General features: G+C 37.5%; 1 protein-coding gene across 1 annotated transcript; it reads right to left on the bottom strand.

Moving 5' to 3' along the window:
• Positions 1-848: 848 nt before the first annotated feature.
• Positions 849-22,386, bottom strand: brun (trafficking protein particle complex subunit brun). The gene is made up of 17 exons (XM_090112066.1): positions 21,923-22,386; positions 21,749-21,839; positions 21,415-21,645; positions 20,453-20,745; positions 16,967-17,143; positions 15,799-16,428; positions 15,356-15,520; positions 14,523-14,683; positions 13,294-13,531; positions 12,523-13,013; positions 11,645-11,937; positions 11,241-11,322; positions 5,583-5,704; positions 3,694-3,863; positions 3,098-3,292; positions 1,970-2,177; positions 849-1,124 (listed from the first exon to the last, which is right to left on the bottom strand). Exons 1-17 carry the CDS (start codon positions 22,110-22,112, stop codon positions 896-898), a joined length of 3,966 nt encoding a protein of 1,321 aa, XP_089968192.1. The 5' UTR covers positions 22,113-22,386; the 3' UTR covers positions 849-895.
• Between the last annotated feature and the right edge of the window lie 9 nt (positions 22,387-22,395).

Raw genomic sequence — 22,395 nt, 5'->3', positions numbered from 1 at the left:
GCTGCATGTATGCTTGTTTGTTTGTATGTTTGATTCTATGTGCGCCTCTGCAGTCTAAGCACTTGACCGATTTTTATAAAATAACTAATTCCAAATACATTTAAGTAAAATTTGACCTAGGTAGGTCAATTAAAATACTAATGTATTTTTGTCTTAAATTTACACTATTGCTACAATGAAACAATTATAACGGTTTAAATCGCGGTATTTATTTTAGATTATATATATAGATTTTTGGATTTTTATTCTATAGTATCAAGATCGCTTGCGTCGCAGTATCAGTGTTGCTATATGAGCGACGGTGGCGCCCTCATTTATTTTCATCTCTTTTGTGTCGCACTGTACAAAATACTCAGTGTGGCCACCTTTCGGGCTGAATTAGCCCTTTTACGGGGTTTCAACCCGTCTTTAAACTTTTTAGCCCCAAAAGGGTAGTAGCCCCTATTTCGCAAAATATATTTGCTTTGACTAACATAAACTAACACAACACAAACTAACTAACATAAAATTACAATAGTTTAATTTTTACTTAGTTCGAGTTCGATGCAATTAAATTTTAGAAAATCTTTGAATGTAGTTCTATTTTCTTTTAAATATAATGGAATGTTTCCTTCAGCAAAATTCGCTATCTTCTGTATTTCAAGTACTTTCCTTCTAGGGCCCATCGAAAATTTCCACTCTATATTGTGTAGGTATCGTGAAACAACTTCTAATATACGGACTCAACATATTTTATGTATCAGTATCAGTGTTATCAGTATCATTTATCAATACGAATAATGAATATTTTCAAATTTCTTTTCTTAAATAATTTACTTACGCAGTCATTAAAAATCAAACAAAAAATCTTTTATAGATTATAATTTATTATAACTTTAAATACATAAATATCAATCTAATCAGTAACACTTATAGCTACATGGGGTATGAACCTCCATACATGACTTATTTCCCCACAGGGTATGATCGACGGCTGTTCGATATCTCTTAAAACCGTGGTATCATCTGTCAACGGTTCTGTGGTAGAACATTGAATATCAATTTTAAATTCACCAGGAGTCAAAAATACTACTGTACACTCGTAGTATGCTTTGGCTGTTTCTTCTAGCGTTTTTAATATTACCCTGAAAACAATAGCAACATTATAATACGATTAATAACAGATTTTTACTGTTTCTTCTACATAAATACTTTATTCTACACTAGCTTTCCGCCCGCGGCTTCGCCTGCGTTTTCAAAGAAAAACCCGTTCCCGTAGGATTTCCGGGATAAAACCTATCTTATGTCCTTTCTCGGGTATCAAAATATCTCTATACCAAATTTCATGCAAATTGGTTCAGTAGTTAAGGCGTGATTGAGTAACAGACAGACAGACAGAGTTACTTTCGCATTTATAATATTAGTATGGATTATTAAAATTTCGATATAGGCAAAATGGGTTTTATAAGTTATGGTTGGAATATCATAAACAAAACATACTATATCTAATTATCTACAAATCATATTACAGCAATATACTATTACAAGCTTTCCACCCGCGGCTTCACCCGCGTTTAAAAAAAACCCGGGTAGTTCCCGTTCCCGTGGGATTTCCGGGATAAAACTTATCCTATGTGTTTTTATTGTGTGTCCAAGTTACCCTCTATATGTGTGCTAAATTTTATTGTAATCGATTCAGTATTATTTTCTGTATGAGTAACAAACATACACATACATCCTCACAAACTTTCGCATTTATAATATTACTAGCGGTCCGCCCCGGCTTCGCCCGTGGTACATAGTATTTACGTTTTCTCTACATAAGAACCATCATCGTACTTCAAGGAATATAATAAAAAAAGAATTATCGAAATCGGTTCAGCCGTTCTCGAGTTATGCGCTTACCAACACATTTTGCGATTCATTTTTATATATAAGAAGATTAATAGGAAGTAGGACAGGATAGGATAGGATAGGATGTCATACTTACTTATTATTCCCAGCCATTGCTACAGAATTATCCAGTTTATAATTATGCACGCCGTTATTATAATCTTGAAAGAACTGCACAGATAAGCACAGTTTGTGAAGGGGTCGCGTTAGATTATTCCAAATGGCAACTCCGAGAGACAGACATTCTCCTGCATTGCAACTGAATTCCTCTTGCGGCTTTATGTATTGATCATTTATACTCACTTCTGCAAACCAAAATAAAATACAATAAAATATCTTACACAGGGTTACTTGTAAAACACCGGCAACCTCGCAGGACAAGATAGCTAACATCATAAGTAACAACATTTGTTCTACGACTTTTGATAATTTGTTAGATTTTATTTTCATACAAAAATAAATATTCATTTAATTTTCCGTTTCAATATTATAAACTCTACGCCTCCCAAAAATTACGTAAACAAAAAGCGAACGAGAGGGGGAAGGGGCCGTCGCTTCGTCCATCCGATAATGAATAGAACATATAATATATACTTACAAATGTTAGGAGAGTACAATAAAAGTTTAAAAAATCATTTAAAAATAATTTATTGCGTTATGCCAAAAGTCGTAGAACAACTGTTGTTACTTATGATGTTAGCTATCTTGTCCTGCGAGGTTGCTGGTGTTTTACAAGTAACCCTGTATATTAGGATAATTATAACTAAAAAATCTATAGTCAGTATGAGTACCTATAGATACAATCAAAATTCTAGACAATGTCATTATCGAATAATAAATTATTATTATTTATACAACTCGTTCAAGCTAAGTTTGCCGTTTTATGGAATGCAAATCAGTACATAAACGTCAACCTTTAGCACTATTTGTGTGCCTTTCATTGCAAAGTCTTGGATATAAATATACAAAACAGAGATCTTTATAAAAGTAGCACATCACCAACAGTAATGTTTTTATTTTTTGAAGTGAAAACTTCTTTAGCGGCGTTGGGTATAAAATCTAAAACTCGCGTCAGGACACGTGGCCTGATCGAAAAAGCGTAAAACGGATGGATATCAAACATGCTCAACGTTAATAATCAAGTTTTCACTTCTGCCGGCACTCCCGGAGTGCAACCCGTCTTTTTTTATAATATTAGGATCATGTAACAAACAAAAAATCTAACCCCAATTCAGCGGAGACATCCTCACAATATCAATCATGGCTTGCGACAAAGTAATGCCTTTAACAGAGGCCCGTCCCGAAATGTTCGATTGCAACATGTTCCACCGCAGTTCCACGTTGTTTGTGATGTGTTCCGAGCACATGTGTTCCAGACTGTTTGATGTTCCAGTGCTTATCGATTTTGATTCTAGCGTATCTGTAAGATAGAAGATTGTAGTGTTTGAAGTTAGGTATGTGAATTTTTTTTGTTTTTCGACAATATTCTAGCGTATCTGTAAGATAGAAGTTTGTGCATTGTAGTGTTTGAAATGAGTTATGTGATTTTTTTTTTGTTTTTCGACGATATTTTTTTAAGATTTGATAATAAAGATACATAACGAAAGAAACATTTGTTATATTCTAAGAATTTTAGGGGTATTTTTATATAAAAAAAAAAAATTATTATTCAAATGAATGATATTTTTTGAAGAATAGAAAAAAATCGGACACGATACGGGATTCGAACTCGCATCTCTTTGCCGTATCGTGTTCGAATGTCGCTTCAAGATATATTTTTTCCATGCTCTAAAAAAGTATAGATAGATTAGTTTTATTTACCTTCATTAACTGATTTAGGTGTAGAATTAAAAGGGCATCTATCAAGTGGCACGGGCACTCGACAAGACTCCTTGCTTTCTATGAGAATGTGTTTGTTGTTCGTGTAATGCAGGTCCATTTCTTCGGTTGTTAGATTCGTTATATCTAGCACAAGGTATAGTTGACTTGGACTGTAATAAAGAAAGAGTATTGTTGAATTTAATTATAACAAAGTGAAGTCCCATGTCCCCTAGTGGGGTAAGGGGCAGATGCATTATACATCTGTTTCACTGATTGATTGTCTTTTAGGGACAAGTAGGTGATCAGCATTCTGTGTCCTACCAGACCGAGACATTTTTTTTTCTTCGTCTCCACCGGGAATCGAACCCAGGACCCCTCGGTGCTACGCTCACGCGTCAACCACTGTACCAAGGAGGCGGTGAATTTAATTATAGCTGGTAGGAAGAAGTACATATTTTAGATTGTCTATATTGTAGCGCGCATACAATTTTGTTTCAGGATTAAATAACGAGATCGAATGGGAAAAAACTAACTCTGTTGCACGCCTCATAAGCGAAGCGTTGAGGTGGGTACTACTGTCGCTTCGCGCAAAACATCTGATTTTTCAAACTTAAAATGTCTTTATGTATCATACATTGCACTTGTAAGATAATACATACACACACATATTAAGAAAAAACACTATTTTTAACGTTCATGATATTTTTGATGTCATTTTTGTTATTTAAACTAGTTAAAAAACAGTTTAAAAAAGTTCTGTCTTGGACGTCCGTGTGTCTGTATGTGCGGAGGATTTTCTTGTTAACACGATAGCGACCGAAATACTTTACTAATCGAGTCTTTTTTTTTTCTCTTACGCTTGAGTATGCTCAGGAATAGAACCCTTTCATTTTTCAGGGTCTGATTCGATGTGGTTTAATTGTTATTAAATAAACAAAAATAATAATTAATAAATAATTATTAAAAAAAAATTATGAGGCGTGCACTTTTGGATTTTCCAAACTATTTTTATACTACAAAAACCCTTAGACAGGGTTTAAGGGGAGGCTCTCTAACATAATTTCTGGCACTGAGAGACCGGTTAGACCGCTACGCGGTGCTAGACGCTAACACAGCCGTAATAAAGTTGAATTTCGCGTGCGCTCTTTGATCGCGTTCGATTTCGTAACTAAATCTCGTAAGTCTCAATTCTTTTATTTCATTTATAACTAAAGTAATAATTGATCTAGAGAAAAATTATCTTGGGATTGGATAGTAAAACCACAGACTAATAATAATATACTACGTATGTAAAACTATATTTTTTTACTGTTAACATTTATTTTAGACATAAAGTCCAAGTAAATCTTTTAAAAATGTAATAATCCTTAAAAAAGACATAATTTTTAATTAAAATATGAATCGAGCGAAAATGTTACAATTACGTAAGTGAGTGAACATGGAACGAAAAAGACCCAATAAATCATATTATACTAAAGTTCCATTTTGATTGTATGTGTGACTGTTTCAGAATATTAATGCAAATTCACATAAAATTTAGAGAGCCTCCTCTTAATTTTAAGCGCGGGTTCTCTTTAATCTGGTTTTGTCGTATTTCACATAGACAACTATAAAAGTGACAGATCCCTGACTTAAAGTGTGTTCAAAACATTTTTGTTTAATAAAATTAACAACACAAAAGTCAGTTAAATATGTAATTGTAAAGGATTAATAACATTAACTATCTGAATGAAATGAAATATTTCAGAAAACGACAGCAGCGACTGGTGTGTCAAATGTTCTTAACTTCAAAAATTGTCACTTTAACTGTGCACTTTAATAAATATTTATTATCAACTTTAAATAAATGTCAGGCATTATTTTTAAAAAAAGCACCACAAATAACTTACATTTCAGCAGGCATCACATCCCAATGCGTGATGGACACACTGGGCAATAGTTCCAAATTCACCTGCAGTGTGGACTGGCGGCAGTGTTCTGCGCCCGCACCGCCCGCGTATCTTATTAATATCTACAATTTTTTATAAATCTATACTTATATAATAAAGCTGAAGGGTTTGTTTATTTGTTGGCTTGAACGCGCTTATCTCAGGAACTACTGGTCCGATTTGAAAAATTCTTTCGGTTTTAAATAGCCCATTTATCGAGGAAGGCTATAACATCACGTTATGTACTTCCAGTACCAAATATTACAGGCCAACCTCCAGCGGAGTCAAATCGCCACTAAAGAGCTATTGCTCGAGGCCACCAAGCGTAAGGCTTGTGCAGCGTTACTACAAGAGCCCTACGTAGGTGGGGCTCGGAGTATGGGGACATACAATGGAGTGAGGATCTTTCAGTGCGATGGGGAAGGAGGTGGAGTAGTTAAGGCGTCTGTAGTGGTACTCGATGACTCACTGGACGTCGAACTACATGCACGCCTTAGCAACAACAATATTGTTGTGGCCACCCTCAGAACCAAAGCCTGGGAGATGATTGTAGTGTCCTTCTACTTCGAACCTGACAAGCCAATAGGGCCCTACCTGGACCATCTTATGCGGATAGGAAGAGAGTTGGGTTCCAATAAGATGGTCCTGGGAGGTGACGCGAACGCAAAGAGCCCGTGGTGGGGTGGCGACAAGGAAGACCAGCGAGGTAGGGATATGTCTGCTGTACTGGAAGCAATGGGTATGCACATACTCAACACCGGGGACATCCCAACATTCGACACCGTGAGAGGGGGGAAAAGATTCTCCAGCTACGTGGATGTGACAGCGTGCTCCGACGATCTGCTGAACCGAGTGGGCAACTGGAGAGTAGAGGAGGGTCTCACGAGCTCGGACCACAACGGCATATCATTCGGCATCAGACAACAGAAATCCACAGGCACGAACATAGTACGAACTACACGCATATTTAACACACGCAAGGCAAACTGGACTCAGTTTCATGAGAAACTGACTCAGCTGATGTCGGACAGACAATTGACTACACACGACATAGACACAATACACAGCACACAACAAATAGACGAGGCAATAGACAGTTACACACAAGCAATCACACAGACATGCAGAAACACTATGCCGACCAAAAAACACACACAAAAATTCAATTTGTCGTGGTGGAATGATGAGCTCGCGCAGATGAAAAAGGAAGTTGCCACGAGGAGACGCAGGATCCGAAACGCAGCACTTGTTCGCAGAAACCGCGTTGTTGGATTGTATCTTGAACAAAAGGAGAAGTATGAAAAGGCTGTGAAAGATGCGCAATGCGAGAGCTGGAAGGAGTTTTGCCGGAAACAGGATAGAGAGGGGGTCTGGGAGGGCATCTACAGAGTGCTGAACAGAGCCACTAGGAGAGAGGAGGATCTGTCTCTTACGAGGGGCGGTGAAACCCTCGACGCCCGAAGCTCTGCAGAACTGTTGGCGGAGACTTTCTACCCCGTGGACTCGGAGAGTGGTGAAAGTGAGGAACATCGTCTGACGCGCCGGCGGGCGGAGTCCTTGGACACCGAACCGCCGATGGGTCCGGACGATCCTCCTTTCATCATGGAGGAGTTGAAGGGAGCCGTTAGGTCCTTCAATCCCAAGAAGGCCCCCGGGGCGGATGGCCTCACGGCCGACATCTGCAAGCACGCTGTAGATTGTAACCCGGAGTGGTTCCTTGCGCTGTTGAACAGGTGCCTCACTGTCGCCTACTTCCCCAAACAGTGGAAGTGGGCGACTGTGGTGGTCCTGAGAAAGCCGGGCAGGGAATCATACCGGGTACCGAAAGCCTATCGACCGATTGGTCTCTTACCTGTTCTCGGCAAAATCTTCGAAAAGATGTTGGTCGCCCGACTCAGGTTCTACTTGCTGCCCAAAATAAGCCCCCACCAGTATGGTTTCATGCCACAGAGGAGCACCGAAGACGCCCTCTATAGACTAGTGAACCATATCAGAGATAAGAGGGAGGAGAAGAAGGTTTCTGTTGTGGTTTCGCTGGACATAGAGGGAGCTTTCGACAGCGCCTGGTGGCCAGCCATAAAGGTGCGGTTGGCCGAAGTTGGGTGTCCGGTGAACATGAGGCGGGTGATTAGCAGCTACCTGAGTGAAAGGGGAGTGAACGTAAGGTATGCAGGTGTGGAAGTAAGTAGGGAGACCAACAAGGGGTGCGTACAGGGGTCCATAGGTGGACCACTCCTGTGGGACCTCTTGCTGGATCCCCTGCTGTGGATGTTAGAGGAGATGGAAGTGTTCTGTCAGGCGTTTGCCGACGACATAGTGTTAGTGTTCGATGGAGATACGGGTTTAGAAGTAGAGGTCAAGGCAAACCGCATATTAGCAAAAATTGACGAATGGGGTGTCAGAAACAAGCTAAAATTCGCGCCACACAAGACATGTGCCCTGCTCTCGACACGAAAACTAAAATATGACAAGCCACGACTTACAATGGGGAGTGTGGACATCCAATATTACGATAATATTAAGATACTGGGCCTAATTATTGATGGCGGCCTGACATTCAACGACCATGTCGGGAGCGTTTGTAAGAAGGCAATCGCCCGCTACAAGCTGTTAGCGAGAGCAGCCAGAGTAAGTTGGGGGCTTAACCCCCAAGTAGTTAAGACCATATATATCGCCGTTATAGAACCGACTATCTTGTATGCATCAGCAGCGTGGGCGCCCACAGCGGAAAGGATGGGGGTCCGAAAGAGGCTCAACACCGTTCAACGAGGTTTTGCCCAGAAGATCTGCAAAGCATATCGGACTGTCTCTCTGAACTCTGCGTTGCTGTTGGCTGGGATACTCCCTCTTGATCTCAGAATACTCGAAGCTTCGAGGCTTTATGAGATCAAGAGGGGCGTGTCGCACCCGGCGGTGATGAGGGACAGGGAGGTGGAACGAATGGCACCCGCGATTGAGGACCCACATCCGGCAGAGCAGGTAGAGCTGGGGTTCGTCTTGGTAGATGAGGGCACCTATGCCGACGTGGTTGACAGCCACGTCCATAGGATCTATACGGACGGCAGCAAGATTGAGGGTCGAGTCGGAGCCGCCCTTTCTGTATGGGAAGGTGCGATCGAGACAAAGGCCATCAAGCTTGCGTTGTCGCCGTATTGTACCGTCTATCAGGCTGAGCTCCTTGCGCTCAAAAGAGCAGTAGATATAGCCTGCAAGAGTGGAGCGGCAAAGGTCGGTGTCCTCAGCGACTCCAGATCGGCGCTCCAGGCGGTCACCCTGAGTTCCCCTCATCCCCTGGCTGTGCAAACACGGGCGGCCCTCCGAAAAGCTGCATCGCAGAGGCGGGAGGTCTCCCTGTTTTGGATCAAGGCGCACGCAGGGCTGAAGGGGAACGAACGGGCAGACGAGTTAGCCAAGGGGGCCGCTCTGGGGTTGAGGAGGAAACCGGATTACGATCTGTGTCCTGTTTCATTCGTCAAGCGTATCTTGAGACAGGATACGATTGGCGAATGGGATAGGAGATACGAAGTAGGAGGAACGGCCGGAGTCACGAAGCTCTTTTTCCCAAGCGCTGCTGCTGCATACAAAGTAGTCGGAAAAATAGACATCACACACCACATCACACAAGTACTGACTGGTCACGGCGGATTCGCCTTCTACTTGAACAGATTCAAGCTGAAGGAGAATCCGTCGTGTCTATGTCAGCCCGGAGTAGAGGAGACGGTTCCTCACCTGTTACTCGAGTGCCCTATTTTTGCAAGCAATAGATATGCTATTGAACAAAAATTAGGCATGGCGATGACGGGTGAGAATCTACCTTCCGCCCTGGGGGATAAGTTTAGGGATACTTTCTTTAAATATTGTAAATATATTGTAGAAGTAGTCAATAAGCGAAATAATGGGGTGTGATGTGATTCTGTGATATTAGGGATAGTTTCAATTGTTGTAGAATTTATTTTATTTATTTTATTTACCAGTATTTTAATATTTAATTTTGTATTTGTAATATTTTTATTTTGTAATAATTCTATTTTTAATTTATTATGTGGATATAAATTGTGATTGTAAATAAATAAAAAAAAAATGAAAATAACGTCTCTGGACAATATTCCAGAGGTGGCGCGAACACCCTGTGATGGCGGGTGCCTTTAAAAAAAAAAAAAAAAAAAAAAACATCACGTTATGAACAACAGGAGCGGAGCACTGCAGGTAAAACCGCAGGACACAGCTAGTATTTTATAAATATTTCTGGACAATTTTGACACACGGCACGATCTGATCTTGTTAGACCGGGAGATACTGACACAAAATTTCGAGTCATTTGTAACAAGGATGGCGGTTCTACAGGGGTCTTAGTACGCAATGACAAAAAGAAAAATGATGGTGTGAACGCTTGTACCGGTGGCTTAGTCGCGTGGGCGTTTGTCGAACTCGTCGGAAAAATAGCGAAAGTCAAACGATTTGTAACACAAAAATTTTAGAATTTACCGATAGCCCATAAAAAAGTAGTAGGCGGTAGTGTCATGCCATACTTTTCCGGTGTGACTTACAGCCCGCCATACCGACGCGAATGTGTTGATTTAAATAAAACAATCATTCAACCATTTGTACCAGGCTAACTTTTGCACAGGTAACTATCGTCGTGCAGCCATTTACGAAAATCGCCATGCCATACTTTTCGGACGATTCCAAATGGTCGCCATACCGCCGAAAATCTGCAAAAAATTTTTATTTCGCCAAACTTTTTGTACCAGTTTTGCATTTGGATTTTTGGTGAGTATTTGATAAAATGTGACCATTATTATATTTGCCATACTTCTAGTAGGGGGAAAAAGTGCTGTTATACTTGAAAACTTAATTTATTATTAATTTATATAAGTGAAGATTTCCAACACTTAGATCTTTGAAATTTTGTATTTATATTTGTTGATCCTCAAACTTACAGGAAAAATAAGTGCCATACTGTTACAAATCGTTTGACTTTCGCTATTTTCCGACGAGTTCGACTAACGCCCACGCGACTAAGACGCCGGTACCAGCGTTCACGCCATCGTTTTTCTTTTTGTCATTGCGTACTAAGACCCCTGTAGAACCGCCATCCTGTTACAAATGACTCGAAATTTTGTGTCAGTATCTCCCGGTCTATGTGTTATGGAAACCAGACGGCTTATAAAGATATATAATTTTAAATAAATACTTATATCGATAATTAACACCAAGACACAGAGCAAAAATATCTATGTTCATCACACAAATATTTGCCCCGGGTGGGAATCGAACCCACGACCTCTGGCTTGGAAGACAGGGTCACTACCAACTAAGCCAAAAGGTCAGTCACAACAATTATTATAATAGATTAAATTTAATTTATGAATAAGGGTAATATATTGACTATAGTAAAAATTAAATTGTGTTTATGTATAATTAGCTCCCACGACACAAGTTCTCTTAGTGTGGGAGCTATAGTTAAAACTTATAGATGTATAATAATTAATAACGTACTGCAAATTCTTATATAAATAAATTTCTATTGTTATTGTGTTTTAGCTGAAATAAATATTTTTTCATTTTTTTCAATTTCATTTCAATAAACTCAAAATAGGGTACTCAGAAAATATTTACCTGTGCCTCGATTTGTCGCCCTCTCGAAGGTGGCATCACCGATATAGGCGCAGACCAACTCGTTGTTTGCGAATTTGTAGATCTTAAATAAAATATGCAAATACAGCATTTCAGAAACAATAAACAATGTTTAAGTGTAATCCATACTTATATTACAAAACTTTCTTTTTCGGTGTTAGATAGCCCATTTATCGAGGCTTTATATCATTACGCTAAGACCAACAGGAGCGGAGCCACGCGGGTGAAACTTCAAAATTTGAATTTCATCCTGAATTATTATATTCATCCTGAATTATTATAATTTTCAAAAGAAAGCATTCTTATCTTCTGTGGTGATAATTATATTTCCATAAAAAATAAAGATAAAGAAGATATTTTTTAAAATTGCATATAAAAAATCTCACCTAAAACTCCCCGAAGTCCTATTCATAAGTCCGCTGCTCAAAGAATTCTGTGGGTTGGAGCTTTGAGTTGGTAACGACGTGTGCGCATTAGGCACGGGCGATCCCACTCTAGAGGGATAGTTCGACAAACTGTTGGGGAATAGATCACAACCGCCTAGATCAAGGAAATCCGCTTCCCCGTATAGTTTCATTGTTATAGTTGTTGTATCATTGGGCTGGATCGGCAGTTGCGATTGGAGGTCGTCATTCGACCATTGGAACACTTTGCTTTGCAGCGTGCTGTCCATGTTTGACTGAAATTTTAATGTTCTTAATAATAAATGATGTTGGGTGGAAAATTAAAATAAATTCATAGTCACTTAGTCACATATTCGAATTATTTTAAAAAGATGTTTTTCACAGTATGAAAATAAAGGATAAGTAGTATTTAAAAGTGAAACTTTTATTACATCGTCTCAAACTTTTTGGTCTGTGTAGCGCATGTCGCGTGTATCGCGGCTGCCGAGTAGGTATACCTACTCGGCAGCCGTCAGACCGTCACGCGACATGCGCTACACAAAGCAGTGTTCGGAACCGTTCGAACAGTTTCACTTTTACCGTGGTTGCATAAAACCACACAACATTTTTTTTTATGTATTTATAATTGTAATTTAAACCAATAATTATAATCCCCGGAACCCGGAATCACAGACACAATAGAAAATCTATTGTGTCGTGGACCGATCGGGCCGTTCGGGGCTCAATGGGTTAATATTTAATACGATATTTATAAATTGCAAACCTATCGCAATAAAACATCTCCTAATGAAATCATTGCAGAACTCCTTATAAAGTATTTTTTTAATATATTGTCAAATAGAGTAAAATGTAAATCATACCTGTATAGACAAATCCAAGTACTCAATAGGCACATTACTCGTATTGGTTATCTTGATAGCGCATTCAGTGCTCTCTCCATTATAAAGGGATACATTAGTGACGCTTCCAGAAGTTTCCATATTAGACAAAACGTTTCCAGAAAGAGCAACTACAGTTTCAATAGTAATTGTGGGCAGACTGGGAATCACTTCGATAGTAAAAGACGCGGGAAATTTGTTAGGCATTGGCATACTTTTAAGCCTACAATTAGACTTTATTCCCAATGTATGTGTGGAATAGCCTAAAATCTGTAATTCTCCTATTTCTTTGGGAGTACCGTGAAGATTAACGGTTGTAGGAGAGTCTGGTGGTAGAATTATTGTTTCTGGTATCGATTCGAACACTATGCCCGAAGTGAGGAGACGCATGTTAGATACTTTCAGTTCGAAAGGTAACGGATTTGTCAATTTTAATTGTACTTCGCATATATCGTCTTCTACCCATAGGTATTCTAAAAAAATATTATCACATTATAAGGTGCAAAAATATTGCAGGAGTTTTATAAATATTTTGGTTAAACTTTTCTTATATCTAATTGAGAATTTTTTTTAACGTCCTGAAGCATTCAATTAAACATAAATGTAAATAATTGGAACAGTATTAATGAAGCAAATATTCAAAGTTTTGTAATTTCGTTGATATGTCTTATAATCATTTTGAACAAAAAAAATACCACTAGAAGTTAAAAACCATTAACCAGATTATTGTTTTAAATATCTTCACTAACTTACCCATCTTCCCTTCATCCTTCCTCGCCTTTCTATCCAAACTGCCAAAATGTATCGGAGTGAATATAAAAGGTCCTTGTTGGGGCTTGGATTTGATCAGGTGCGGTGTTCTAGCGGGGGGCAGAGCCCGAGGGGCGAAGTGCGAGCAGTGCGGCACGCGCGTGAGGTTCGCGGGCGGGATCACCTCACCCGTCTCCAGTACGAGTGGTACTGGACCACCTTCGCATTGCGCGGATAGAGCCTACATAAAAATAGCGTCTAAGTAAAGGTATTAAACTATTTTTACACGCTTTATATTAGCTTCACCTGTATGTTTGTTTGTTTGTAACCGACTTCTTTGGGCGCGATTTTGACCCAATTTAAACGGCCAGATTTCGTTCAAACTTTGTAGATTTATTGAGGACCGATGACAATACACTAATTTGATAAAATTTTCTATTTTTTAGTTCGGTTTTCTATAAAAAGCGTGTTTTTTAGTTTTTTTAAACTATCATTATGATAAAGTTATTAGCTAAAATTGGCTTTGTAAATTAGGCTGTAGGAATAAATATTGATAGGTAATTGTAATTTGTAATACTAACACTAGGATAAGATTTTACTAATACTATATGGGCTATGTGGCCTGAAATAAATGAATTTTATTTATTTATTTAAAGCGGTGAGGTCGGGCAAATTAATTAAATAGGTATGTGTTACAACAAATGGGTACCTTAAAAGCTACAGACATTTGAGACAAGCCGTTTGTTGCAGTAATGCAGTTTGTTGGGAAAATTTGACAAAGTAAACAATACTGTATAAAATTTCTTTCTCTTCTTAATAACTCAGGCCCCGGAATCACAGACACAATAGAAAATCTATTATGTCGTGGACCAATCGGGCCGTTCGGGGCTCAATGGGTTAAAAGTCGATTTAGATTTAAGATAGTGCTAGTCGTTGTACTACTGAAATTTGATGACGCATGCCTTGAGCTATTTTAATTGGGGAAATTGTGTGTCAGTTGGAACGGACCTGCAGCTGTATGGCGAGCTCGCGCTGCTCGTTAGCGCGCAGGTGCGGCCACATGGCCTGCAGCAGGAAGGTCATTTAATTGGGGGAACAGAGTGTGTCAGTTGGAACGGACCTGCAGCTGTATGGCGAGCTCGCGCTGCTCGTTAGCGCGCAGGTGCGGCCACATGGCCTGCAGCAGGAAGGTCATTTAATTGGGGGAACAGAGTGTGTCAGTTGGAGCGGACCTGCAGCTGTATGGCGAGCTCGCGCTGCTCGTTAGCGCGCAGGTGCGGCCACATGGCCTGCAGCAGGAAGGTCATGTGGCGCGTGGCCAGCGCGGGGTGCCCCATGCGCCGCGCCGCCACCACCACCTCCTGGAGCATCTGGATCTGCAGGGCTGGCCAACCTGGCCAACCAATATATCGCTAAATTTAACGGTCGATAACTCAAGAGTACATAGTTTATGACCGTTTACTGTTTAGTTTATGAACTTTAATACCGTTTTTTTCGTACGTGACACGAGACACGTATGAGTACTAGATACAGGCAGCGAGGCAGCTTAAATCTAATACATATTATAAAGGCGAAAGTTTGTAAGGATGTATGGATGTATGGATGTATGGAGGTATGGATGTTTGTTACTCTTTCACGTAAAAACTACTGAACCGATTACAATGAAATTTAGCACACATATAGAGGGTAACTTGGATTAACACATAGGTTAGTTTTAATCCCGGAAATCCCACGGGAACGGGAACTATGCGGGTTTTCCTTTGCAAACGCGGGCGAAGCCGCGGGCGGAAATCTAGTAATAAATAAAAATAGAAAAATGTGGGTCGGCGTGTTGTCATTAAGGAGTACACACGTTATAAAAATTTATCAAATAAAAAATTGCGTTCCGTCTTATTTTTTACACAATCAATGTCTGAATAGCTGTATGTTCCATAAATTATTATAGTATACATCTGTTATACCCTGTATACATATTATTACGAGGTATAATTTTTTTTTACAAATTTATGTTAGGGTTAAAAATTTAAAATATACAACTACTAATGCAATGAATATAGAGACTTACCAACTTGATGTTGTATAACATAATTAGGGTCTAAGCTAAGCTTGTGTCCCGGAAAGCTATGCAACAATAGAAAGTAACATCGCTGCCAATCTGGGTTTGGATTGTTCGCGCACACGTGACGAGAGGCCGCCAAGCGCTGACAAAATGCGGCCTTGCGAAGAAATCCTACAAGACAATTAATCATGTTTGTACTTACAAAAAATAATAATAATAATAATATCAGAATTTTTCTGTTGCGGCAACTAGCATAGAAATATTTTGTGATTAAATTCGTTGCTAAGTGTTCAAGTTCAGAAAAGGTTATTTAAGAAACACATCATGAATGATATATAACAATACATGCAATAACAATTTAGCTCTTAATAAAAATAGAACCAAACATTAATTAGCTCATTGTCAAATTAAAAATAAAGGCTTTTACGGTTAATCACATTCTTACTTACCAATTTCTTTATACAACTCAGCAAGAGTATCAAATCTCTGTATTTTCTCCTGTTCACTCAAAGTTAGGTTAATAAACATAACATTTTGCAAGAAACCCGATGCAGTCAAACAGTTATTTTGCTCCACAGCTATTCTGGCGGCTTTGAAACACGCCTCTGTCTCAACAATACCAGCATTTTGATATTTGCTATAATGTATTATCGCTATACGATATTTTTCGGCAATAGCTTCACCATTGAGAAGGTTCTGGTTATGTAGTTGTGATTGCGGTTGTCTCGGAATCGAAGGCAAGTCTGGAGTTAAGAATGATCTTTGGCTTTGATACTCAATTTCACTGGTCGATGCTAAAGATTCTGTATCAGCATTTTCAGATTCCGACTGTCTAGATGATGTTTCCAAACTTTCTGACGACGATGGACTCAATTCACCGGGCAGATTAACTGGACTGGACACTTTAGACTTAAGCGGTGAAGAACTCGTTTTAAATTTCTTAAATGGATCATTTGTTTGATAGAGCGATAGTGATTTCATTTTGAAGGGTGAATTTTCTTGAAGACTCGCATTGCGCTGTAGTGGTGCTGAGTTCCGTAGGTTCGGATATATAAGAATAGCGGATGCGGCGCAGTGACCTTAAAATACTTTATATTACAATTTCATCAGGAATTACTAGAATATGTGAAGACCGCCTCCTTGGTACAGTGGTTGACGCGTGAGCGTAGAACCGTGGGGTCCTGGGTTCGATTCCCGGTGGAGACGAAGAAAAAAAATGTCTCGGTCTGGCAGGACACAGAAGGCTGATCAGTGATCACCTACTTGTTCCTAAAGAAAATCGATCAGTGAAACAGATGTATAATGCATCTGCCCCTTACCCTACTAGGGGACATGGGACTTCACTTTCACACTTTTCACTAGAATCCATACTAATATTATAAATGCGAAAGTAACTCTGTCTGTTACTCAATCACGGCTAAACTACTGAACCAATTTGCATGAAATTTGGTATGGAGATATTTTGATACCCGAGAAAGGACATAGGTTACTTTTTATTGCGAAACATGTACCACGGGCAAAGCCGGGGCGGACCGCTAGTATGTAATAAATTGTCATCAGGCACATAACAATGTGAAAGGCGAGTATTTAAAAAAAATAATAAATATTTTACTTTACCTTCTTTAGCTGCAGCCAGCCATAGCCAATCATTTACAGATTTCAATATTTCTGCAGCTGAATGGTACAAATTTAGTGACTCTGCAACTAAGCCTGCTTGTAATGTAAGATCTGCTAAGTTCTTTGTTACTCTTCCCATACATCTCCTTTTATTACTTCGTGATTCCATATCAAGACCTAAAAATATACATAGAAATGAACAAAAGAACTAAAATTTTATCCACTAATGTTTTCAAAGGTTGCAATGTTTTTATTATTTGACTTAAATATATATGAATGATCTTAATATCTTAATACTATTATAAATTCGAAAGTTTGTAAGTATGGATGTATGGATGTTTGTTACTCTTTCACGTAACTTGGATTAACACATAGGATAGGTTTTATCCCGGAAATCCCACGGGAACGGGAACTATGCGGGTTTTCCTTTGAAAACGCGGGCGAAGCCGCGGGCGGAAATCTAGTTCTTTATAAATTGGAATGATATTTGACAAGTATAAGCACATTCAAATTGTAGATAAAAATTGTAAATATATCTCTAATTTTTTTTTTTTCATTCTCCTCTAAACCTGCAATCTGCCTTAAGGGCTTGGTCTAGTAGTGCAAACAAATGCATCCTGTCATCCTATATGTAAATAATACAAATGTACTAAGGGAAAGTTGCTCCACTTAATTTTTAAAAATTAAATCATTCGTATAATGTAATATTCGTAATAAGTACCAAAAATGACAATTATTTGAAACAATTTTCGTGAAAATTACACCGGGTGATTTTTTTTATCAGTACACAAGATTTGCGAATACTTTCTATTGATATCTTCAACTTCATGTTTATATAACTGATCAACTCTTACAAAGAAATTTGGACGAAATATAAAAAAAAAATAAGCTTTCCATACAAAATGCATAACTCTATACATTTTTTTCGACCTAAGTTTCTTAGTGAAAGTTGTTCAGTTTAACTAATAAAACGGATAAACAAATTTTGTATATAATAAAAAAAATGTAATGTTTGTGTTAAAAAATTATAAAATAGAAAAATACGCAAATGAAAACAAAAGATATTTATTTCTGACTAGCTTCCGCCCGCGACTCCGTCCGCGCGTATGTCAGTCTTCGCGTCTTCTACAGATTTATTATATTATGTATAATATATAGATTTATATTTATAAACCTAATAAATCTTTTGCTAGCATTCTGATGCTTTATCGGTTGCACTGGATTTATCTCTTTTTTTTCAATCGCTTGAATGATATAGGATGGGTCCTTGATGGCATCGAATGCTGAAGTCTTGAATCAATCAATTCTGACAGTAGGCAATTTATGTAAAATCTTGATAATGGTCCATCATTTTATTTTGCCAAAACGTTACATACTTTTTTATATATTCTATTTTTAACGAATGATTCACTCCAGTCCAAACAGCAAATAAGCAGACTTCTGCTTCTGCAACGTTTAGTTGTCCCTGAATTTGGAAAAAATAGTCATGATTCTTATCTATGACAAAAGTGTTATTTTTTGCATTGTATTTCAAATATTAAATTTTTTTTTAACCGCATCTTCCGCATTCATGTCTTTTGCCGGAATTAGACATTTAACTTCTACTAGTCCCATTTTCCCTTTTTGATATGGGAGTGTATAAAGTAAATTTTTTAGATATTTCTCGTTATACTTTTAAAAAGTTATTATTGTCATTTTGCTCATTAGGTAAAGTAATTTCGATATCAGTTTTAAGTTTTTTGGTACCTGCAATAATAACGTCATAATCGCCTGCACATACTTATCGATTACACCCTGTATACAATCCACCATCCACATTCATAATGTTTTCCTGTCCTCCTCTCCTTTACGCTGTTCACCGATACATTTTAAATGAGTAAATCTGCTACCACTGAAGGATGTTTCATTGTGATCAGCAATTTTTCACCACTGTTGTCGATTATTTGTTTTTCATTTTTAATCAGCAATTGGGAATCATCAGTTTTGTTTTTTGCAGATTGGTGATGTACCCTAACAATACGTCGAAAAGGGAAAGCATCAACGAATTATCGTTTTCGTCCTCTTTTTTTATTCTTCGCGTCTCTGTTACTTCTGTTTGTTTAGTTCTCAACACCCACTGAATTTTCTATGTTATTGTGATCTTCCATTACATCTGAGTTTTGATGATGTGATGATAATCCATTCGTTTTAATATTGGTACTTAGAGTTGGTAGACTAAACTAGAAATGGCGGACTAAATTTGTCAGCGCGTCTGTAAGATCAGAATATAAAACCAACATCCTGTATTTAAGTTACAAAATTAATAATCAAACAACATGCCGCTACGTTGAAAATGACTAGAAGAAAAAATTAAAACACCTCGGATCAATTTTGGAGTAAACAAATCATTTTCCCCGTATGGGGATTTCCCGGATGAACTTGGGAAGTTCAAGTTCTCAATACAAGTTTATATTATATTTCGTATTTCTCAAACGAAAAATAAACATTTTTGGAACTTCAAAAAAATTATATTAGGTATAAGAAAATTTATGAGCTTACTTTAGTTTTAAAGAAAATAAAGAAATTGTTGCCAATCACCTTTGCAATCTATTTGGTTTCATTAACTTTATGTTCGAAGATAATTTTTTTTCTAGTAGTTACACGCGTATTTTTTTCGTTTATTTTCCATATCGAAATCAAATGTTTAAAAATACGAATATTTGCACAAAACTAAGATAAAAATAATCAATTAACAAAAATATTAAATTTAATGAAGTAGAGCAACTTTCACTTCGGTATGAAGGAAAATCGAGCGTAGAGCACACGTCAGAACGCTCCGGCCCAAGGAGCGCGACTAAAGAAATTCGCTAGGATTTTTCCTAATTATTTTAAATATTTTTTTAATATTTAAAGAATTATCAAAATTCAAAAAAAAATTTTTTAAAGGATTAATACTCATTGGTCTTCAACCAACTCGAATAAATTAATGGAAAAAATAACTTTTAGCAGTATTTATCAATAGATTTTGTAAGGCAAAAAATGGGAAATTTAATGAATTTATAACGTTCTAATTAAGAAAATCATAAGTTTTTCGGCAATTGTATTCAGCAGTTTTTAATAACGACTATATAAGGATAATAATGTGCTGATCAGATTGTGTAAATTGTAATCGGTTGCAACGTAGTGAGTGCACAAACTTAGCTCGAAATGTCTTTGGGAGAAAGAGACTTATCTTGAAGGCCTGATTAAGGTAAAATAAAGTAACTTTATAAATGTGAAAAAATTCACGCGCATTGCGTATATAACACTAATTGATAAACAAGAAAAAAAAATTCAGTTTATCATTTCATTAGCCGGGAAAAAATTGTCAAATAACTTGTTGAAAACGCAATTTTGCTAGACTGCAGCCTTAATAAGCATGGCAAATACCCAGTAGCATATCCATATAATATCATCTATTATCAGGGTAGTAAGGCATTTGTGATAATAAAAACATTCCCAACTCACCAACAAAATCTCTTTTCTCAAATGGCGCAAGCAACAAAGAAACCTTCTCCAGTTTTTCCTTAGACCTCTCCAGTCTTTTGGACTCCACCACCCAGAACAATGAATTGATCAAATCAGCTACATGCTGTTCCAGGTCTAATACCGAGTCGTTTTCTCCATAGAACATTGCATGGGTTTTAAAGTTTGATGGGGTTGTGAAGTGCTCTTCAAGTACACTGCATGAAGCAGATGACGATGATCGAGGGAAACTATCAGTGGACGATAGGCTGTCTGCTTGCTCACCTGGAATTGATCTGTAAATAATAGAGATATTAAATGTTAAAATGCATGATATCAAAGATACATATATTGAAATGTGAACTAATGGGAACATTTGAAAAATTAAAACTTTGTTGTTAATGTTTTATTTAAATTATGTATTCAAAACTTTGTTGTTTTATGTTAATATTAATTTTAACAATTATTAAAATTTTATAGTGAGTACCAAGAGAACTTTGGGTAGTTATTCGGGTAATATTAATCATTATAACAATCATTTTATATTTAAAAAAAAACTACCCTCAATTTACATAATGATATGATTGTTATATTAATCATTATAACAATCAATTTATATCAAACTAGCTTTCCGCCCGCGGCTTTGCCCGCGTTTTCAAAGAAAAACCCGCATAGTTCTTGTTCCCGAGGGATTTCCGGGATAAAACCTATCCTATCTCTCAAGTTGGATCGAACTGCACATGGTGTGCGAATTTTATTATAATCAGTTAAGTGGTTTAGGCGTCCATTGAGGACAAACATTGTGACACGAGACTTATATATATTAAGATTAATTATTAAAATTTTACAGTGTGTACGAAGAGAACTTTTAGTAGATATTCAGGTAATATTAGTCATAAATTAGACATTATAACAATCATTTTATTAAAAAAAAAAACTAACCCTCAACTTGTACAAAAACATACTTATCACTAATGCTGCACTTTTCCTTATATGATTTATCATCTTCTGTAGCACTATAAGTTTCAGGTTCTTGCTCAGGTTTCTTCAAGTTGCTGCCGGGCCCAAACATAAAAGCCCGGGAGTCATAAAGAGTATTGGAGTACTTCACTTTAAGGGATTCATGTACTCTACATACTTCATTGAGCTCTATTTGGTTTGTGAACTTACTCAATGTTATTAAACCGAGGAGTCGCCTGAAAAAGATATAAGTGATATTATGTGAATAATTAATTGAAGATATCAGGTGTTATTTTGTCTTTTGCTCATATGAGAACAAATTTTTAATTTAAAGCATACCTATGAGTCTGAAAATCTCCCCAATCATTATTTTCGACTGGATAATCGCGCACATATCTTACCCAGATATCTCTTACTTGTCCATTGGAGTCTAAAAGACATAGGTAAACATTTAGTTCATTTTTAGAATTTTATATTTATTCTTCAAAAAATAGAACAATGGTAAGTTCATACCTGTAACTTTTATGTTATTTACTTTTTGGATACGCTCCCAAAGTTTATTGAAATTCTTCAAGACGCCCCCAATACCCTTAACAAGTACCAACAAGCAGGCGTGATGTTGGATTTGCTGCGAGTAGTCAGGGTGCGACATCACCGACTCTCCAGGGGCGTGTGATAGTATATAGCTCACCGATGAGCGCATTGAAATTGCTACGTTGAAGGCAACGCTTTAATTAAATACATTACCCATTTGTTAACACCTACTTCGGTGAACTAGTTTTATTGATATTGTACGAAGCTGTAAAGTAGATACGCACTTTGGCTACAGGTAGTCAGAGTCTAACTCAAATTGAAAATAAACATAGGAAAAAATGAATTTATTATGTAGTATTGTAATATTTTGGTTCTATTTACACTTTTTATTTTTCACAAATAAAAATTGATTTGTTGTCATTTTAGAAGACTAATCAATGTCAATTGTCAGT

This window comes from Colias eurytheme, chromosome 17, assembly GCF_061535395.1.
Source record: "Colias eurytheme isolate Ceu_HAF_F1 chromosome 17, ilColEury1 Martin Lab GWU primary, whole genome shotgun sequence".
NCBI lineage: Eukaryota > Metazoa > Arthropoda > Insecta > Lepidoptera > Pieridae > Colias > Colias eurytheme.
This window is presented reverse-complemented; position numbering and strand designations above follow the sequence as displayed.